The sequence below is a fragment of the Erythranthe guttata genome, chromosome 4, assembly GCF_056151865.1.
Source record: "Erythranthe guttata isolate IM_541 chromosome 4, IM_541, whole genome shotgun sequence".
In the NCBI taxonomy this organism is placed as follows: domain Eukaryota; kingdom Viridiplantae; phylum Streptophyta; class Magnoliopsida; order Lamiales; family Phrymaceae; genus Erythranthe; species Erythranthe guttata.
The window spans coordinates 7735794-7741645 of NC_142536.1; the positions used below are offsets into that span (position 1 = coordinate 7735794).

Consider the following 5852-nt stretch of genomic DNA (forward strand, 5'->3'; position numbering starts at 1 on the left):
GCCCCTTAGGCGAATACATCGATAAGCCTCGAAACAAGCGTCGTGATGACCCCCCACGCCGAGATAACAATCGAGATCAACCACAACAACGAGAGGAAGGAGGTCATCGGCGAGAACAAGATAACAATGATAATCAACCCACCCGGGGAGTCATTGCCTTTATCTCTGGAGGACCGGCGGGTGGCGACTCACAAAATGCGAGACGCTCCCTTGCTCGGTCAGCACGTATGAATCAAGAGCAAGCCTCTCCATCCGCATCTATCAATCAGATACGAAGACCTGATCATAGCATAGTCTTCAACTCTTCGGACCTTGAAGGTCCAAATGAAGATCATGTCGATGCATTGGTAATCACAGCGTCGGTGGCTAACTTCTTAGTTAAGAAGATATTAGTGGACGGTTGAAGCTCAACCGACATCATGTATCTCCACGCTTTCAAGCAGCTGGGCATAGATAATGCCCGGTTTAGCCCCATCTCCACGCCCCTAAAATGATTCACGGGAGATGCCTTTTTATCCATGAGAGAAGTGGAGTTGCCCATCTCCTTAGGGGACAACCCTTGTCGAATTACCAAGATAATCAAATTCCTCATCGTCGACAAGCCATCCCCCGACAACATCATCCTAGGGAGGCCAGCAATCCATACATTCAAGTCAGTATCTTCCTCCTACCATCAAAAGTGGAAATTCCCCACTCCTTATGGAACGGGGGAAGTACTTGGAGATAGGCGTCTCACCCAAGAGTGCTATGCAAGAGCCTTACGAGAACCATCCAAGAAGCCTAAACCGTCCGGAAGGGAAGACGACACCCAAAAATCCGACAAACGGAAACGGGTCAACGCAATCATTGAGGACGATAGAGAAATCCTCATCAGTGTACCTGACGATAGCATCAAGCTAGCGGCCGTCAAAGAGCTTAAGCTCATAGAGCTCACACCTGGAGATGATTCCAAGCTCCTACGCATCGGATCCAATTTGGATCCAGAGATGAAGAAGCAACTAGTCAAATTCCTGCGGCACAATGGCGATGTGTTCGCTTGGAAAGATCAAGATTTGTCGGGCATTCCCCCTCTGGTAGCTCTACATCGGCTCAACGTCGACAAAAGGTTGAAACCGATCAAACAAAGGAAGCGGACATTTGGTCCCGAACGCAACTAACACATTAAGGCGGAAGTGGCAAAACTTCTAGAGGCAGGTCATATACGACAAGTTCAGTATCCTGAATGGTTGTCGAACGTAGCACTCGTTCCCAAGCCCCGCGGCAAGTGGAGGTTATGCGTGGACTTCAGTGACCTCAACAAAGCTTGTCCGAAGGACCCCTTTCCCTAACCGAGAATCGACCAACTCATCGATTCGACCTCAGGATGCGAGCTCCTCAGCTTCCTTGACGCATATCAAGGATACAATCAAATTTTGCTCGCCCCAGAAGATCAAGAGAGGGCCAGTTTCGTCACAGATCAAGGCATCTATTGTTACCAAGTCATGCCTTTCGGGTTAAAAAACGCAGGAGCCACTTACCAACGTCTAGTGAACGCAATGTTCGCAAATCAGATCGGCAAGAATATGGAGGTGTACATCGACGACATGCTCGTCAAAAGTGTCAAGGTCTCGGACCACTTAACCGATTTGGATCAGTGTTTCGCCACCCTGCGAAAATATAAGATGAAACTCAACCCTCTCAAATGTTCGCAACGGGGAATCGAAGCTAATCCACGAAAATCGAAGCCATCACCTCCCTGGCTCCAACATCTATCAAGAAAGTCCAACAGCTTAACGACTGTCTGGCATCATCGAATAGATTCATTACAAGATCAGCAGACAGGGCTCTCCCATTTTTCAAGATTTTAAGGGGAGGAAAAAAGTTTGAATGGGATGAAGCATGTCAAAAGGCGTTCATCGAGCTGAAGTCATATCTTGCATCATCACCCTTGCTTACAAAACCTCAGCCCGGAGACACCTTCCTCCTGTACATAGCTACCTCAGTTGATGCCATCAGCGCAGTCCTCATCCGAGATGGAGGAAAAGGTCACCAACCCATATACTACATAAGTTGCGCTCTCCAAGGAGCCGAACAACGCTATACCAATATGGAGAAGCTCGCCCTCGCCCTCATCAACGCAGCTCGGAAACTCCGATCTTACTTCCAATCTCATCAAGTGATGGTGCTAACCAATTACCCCCTGAAGCAGATATTAAGGAGTCCCGAGACATTCGGGCGGTTAGCCAAATGGGCAATAGAGCTAAGTGAGTACGGGGTAGAATTCAAACCCCACCCCGCCATCAAGGCGCAAGTATTGGCCGACTTCGTAGTAGAAATGACCTCAGTATAAGAGAGCACCTCCCTCCCTGCTTGGTCTATCAGCGTTGATGGATCTTCCACAGCCACAGGAGGGGGCGCGGGTGTCGTACTAACGAACCCCAACGGAGATGAATTCGAATATGCTCAACGATTCGAATTCATAGCCTCCAACAACGTCGCTGAATATGAAGCCTTGATAGCTGGAATCCGCCTCGCCCTAGCAGCCGGAGCGCGCAAGCTCCTAATCCAAAGCGACTCTCAGCTCGTCGTTAACCAAGTACTCGGAACTTACGAGGCCAAATTCGAGAGCTACGAAATAAGACAAGTAACTCGCTCCAGTAACATCCATGCGGAGAAATTAGCTAGGCTTGGAAGCTCCATGGCAGGCATCGGAAGTCGGAAGGTGACGCTCCTTATCTCGCCTCAGCCGGAGATAATTTCAACCGATGAAGTGCATTACAACGAGGACGGCGAACTGCGCTGGTTCACTCCAATCATAAAGTATCTCAAGAAGGTAGAACTCCCAACTGACCCCACTGAAACACGAAAGTTAAAAACGAGAGCCGCTCGCTTCGTAATAGTGGGAGAAAAACTTTACAAACGAGGATTCTCATTCCTCTATCTCAAGTGCCTCGACCCAACTACAGCAAATTAAGTATTTTGAGAAGTACGTGAAGGTATCTGTGGAAATCATTTGAGCGGTAGAACCTTGGCTCTCAAACTATTGAGGCAAGGCTACTATTGGCCAACAATGCACGAAGACGCAACAAAATTAGTCCAGAGGTGTAAGCCCTCCCAAGAGCATGCCAACATCCCTCACATTCCAGCGGCACTAATGCAACCGATTGACAGCCCTATCCCTTTCGCCCAATGGGGAATGGACTTAGTCGGACCATTCCCGCCCGCCACGGGAGGGCGCAAGTTCCTCATTGTAGCCGTGGATTACTTCACCAAATGGGTAGAGGCCGAGCCCTTAGCACGCATCCGAGAGGAATAAGTCATTCAATTCCTATGGAAGAATATTGTGTGTCGCTTTGGGATCCCACGTTCCATTATTCAGATAATGAAACCCAATTTTGTGGCGACAAAGTGAAGAATTGGTGCCTCGACTTGGACATCAAACAGTTCTTCACATCCGTAGCCAACCCACAGGCTAACGGCCAGACGGAGGTCACGAACCGCACCATACTCAAACACCTTAAAACAAGGCTTGGAAGTGCCAAAGGGAAGTGGGTGGAAGAATTGCCTAGCGCCCTATGGGCTTATCGAACAACTCCACGAGCAGCAACCGGAGAATCACCTTTTAATCTGGCTTTTGGCACAGAGGCTATCGCACCTGTGGAAATCGGTGAACCATCTTGGCGAATCACCAACTATGATCCCGTAGCTAACGAAGAAGCTATGCGAGGAAGCCTCGACCTCGTAGATGAGCTATGAGAGATTGCATACATCCGACAACAGATGTACAAAACTCGCATGGCCAAGGCCTATAATTCAAAGGCCCGCCCTCGATCCTTCCAAGTGGGAGATTTAGTCCTCCGAAAAGCTGAAGCCTCGCGCCCCATTGGTAAGCTCGACCCAAAATGGGAAGGACCATGCAAAATCACACAAGTGGTCAACACTGAAGCATATTGTCTCGAGAACCTTGACGGATATCCTATACCCAAAACCTGGAATATAGGGAACCTCAAAAGGTTCTACGCTTGAGGTATATCATTTAAGTTACCATCCTCGTCCTCATCATACAAAATTTGCTTACAAACCATTACCCCTACAGGCTTCGCGACCTTTCACGTCACTCGTCTGGCAAAGATTGTCTCTACACTCTTGGGAAGTTTCTACTCCATAACGAGGTGCGTGAAAAACCCACCGAAACTAGGGGGCTAGTAATATTACTTACATCAGCATTCCATAATCACTTTTCATCACCTTCTTATATTTGGAGAATAAATTACGCGGGGATGTTTACTACTTATCACTGGCCTAAAGAGCGAAGATACTCCATACCATATCGCCAAGGGTAACACTATTTCCACTAAAAGATATCACACGCATGCTCTTGTATATTCATACTAACATGATAAAGTAATTCAATTTAACAGGCATGATTACGCAGCAAATCACAGCAACTCACGAGTTGATTTCATATCTCGGAGTGCGAGGTAGATAAACAATCCCCGTAGTAGGGAACGTGACATTGTAGTACACATCACCCCAGCTTAGACAATTACTAAGTCTTCAATACAAGTATTTAAAAAAAATTCTACTATATTTTTCAGGCATAGAGACGCCAAAGGAAATCGATTTACCATCAGCACATCGACACTGACGAGTACAAGGAAGACGTGGAAGAAGAACAATTTAGTATAATCACTTAGAATAGTTTTTATTATTTCAACTTATTTGCTTCTACAATAGTTATCTCCCTTCGCCTCACGTAGGCTTATGACATTCGCAAATTTATTTCCCTTCGCCTCACGTAGGCTTGTAACAATTCTCACTTTCTACCATTGAATAAATCAAACTTTTTGCTTTACTCTCTGTGCCTTTACATCTATACTATTTACCCGTTACAACGAGTTCAATGCACTACAACCCTACAAACACTTAGAGAAATTTAGATAATCCATATAGCCTGGCCAGCTGGATTATCTAAGTCTCTTTATTTGTTTCACGAGGTGATACTTTTAAAACGTGGCCACGTACCTAACATATTTAAGACCCACGCGGTCCGAACAAGGGCAAGACCCTTAACAAAAACCTTGGGAGACTGATCACATCCACAAGTACATCGTGTACAATGCTAAATGTAAATACATATCACCAACGCACAAAACACTTGACAATGTCAAAATAGATAACTCGAGATATAAAACTTCAAATGTCAAACAAGGAAGAAATTTCAAATGAAATAGTAGTGGACATACCCATCTATATCAGCGATAAAAATAAATTAAGACATCGATAAAAAATAAAAAATAAAAAAGAGTTTAACTATCCTAGAAAAACTAACACATAAATCTAAGCTCTCCCACCACGAGCGGAAAACGCCCCTGCAGTGGGGTCATCATCAATCATGTCATCCACGAGCTCAGTGCCCGTCTCGTTGACATCTGCCTCATCCTCCTCTTCATTGGATATACTGGATTTCATCCCACGAATAACCCTCTCACTGATACCGCCCACCTCGCGAAGGTATTTGCAACATGTACGAACTAATGGCTTATAGACGGCAGCTAAAGCGACACTAACTCGGAAGCTAAGTTTGGTTTCCTCCACGATGGACTCCTTATAAACAGCATCACCCGACGTCGCGAGAAACCGCTTTCCCGTCGCTTTCTCAACTTCGTACTTCTCTTTGAGTTGATCATAGCACTCATTCAACTTCTGAACATCATCCTTATAGGCCTTTGCCTCACCTAGGATAACCTCGAGCTCCTTTGTCCTCTGAGCAAGCTCTTCCGTCCGTTAAGCAAGATTGGACTGCGCTATCTCCAACTGGCTTCGAAGTTCGTCCTCACGCGCCTGACTTCGAGCCCGCTCCTCTTCCTTCC

The 5852-nt window shown here is 46.4% G+C and overlaps 2 protein-coding genes across 2 annotated transcripts; both read left to right on the forward strand.

The window, feature by feature from the left end:
• The first annotated feature begins 518 nt into the window (after positions 1-518).
• Positions 519-2953, forward strand: LOC148771040 (uncharacterized). The gene is made up of 4 exons (XM_088817457.1): positions 519-1140; positions 1507-1633; positions 1798-2247; positions 2362-2953. Exons 1-4 carry the CDS (start codon positions 519-521, stop codon positions 2951-2953), a joined length of 1791 nt encoding a protein of 596 aa, XP_088673583.1.
• Positions 2954-3168: 215 nt separating this feature from the next.
• Positions 3169-3735, forward strand: LOC148771041 (uncharacterized). The gene has a single exon (XM_088817458.1). It carries the CDS (start codon positions 3169-3171, stop codon positions 3733-3735), a length of 567 nt encoding a protein of 188 aa, XP_088673584.1.
• The last annotated feature ends 2117 nt before the right edge of the window (positions 3736-5852 follow it).

Coding starts and splice junctions, on each gene's coding strand:
- LOC148771040 (XM_088817457.1), top strand. CDS start 519: ATGAGAGAAGTGGAGTTGCCCATCTCCTTAGGGGACAACCCTTGTCGA. Junction 1,141..1,506: donor ACAAAGGAAGCGGACATTTG/GTCCCGAACGCA, acceptor TAAAAAACGCAG/GAGCCACTTACCAACGTCTA. Junction 2,248..2,361: donor TGGGCAATAGAGCTAAGTGA/GTACGGGGTAGA, acceptor TTGGTCTATCAG/CGTTGATGGATCTTCCACAG.
- LOC148771041 (XM_088817458.1), top strand. CDS start 3,169: ATGGGGAATGGACTTAGTCGGACCATTCCCGCCCGCCACGGGAGGGCG.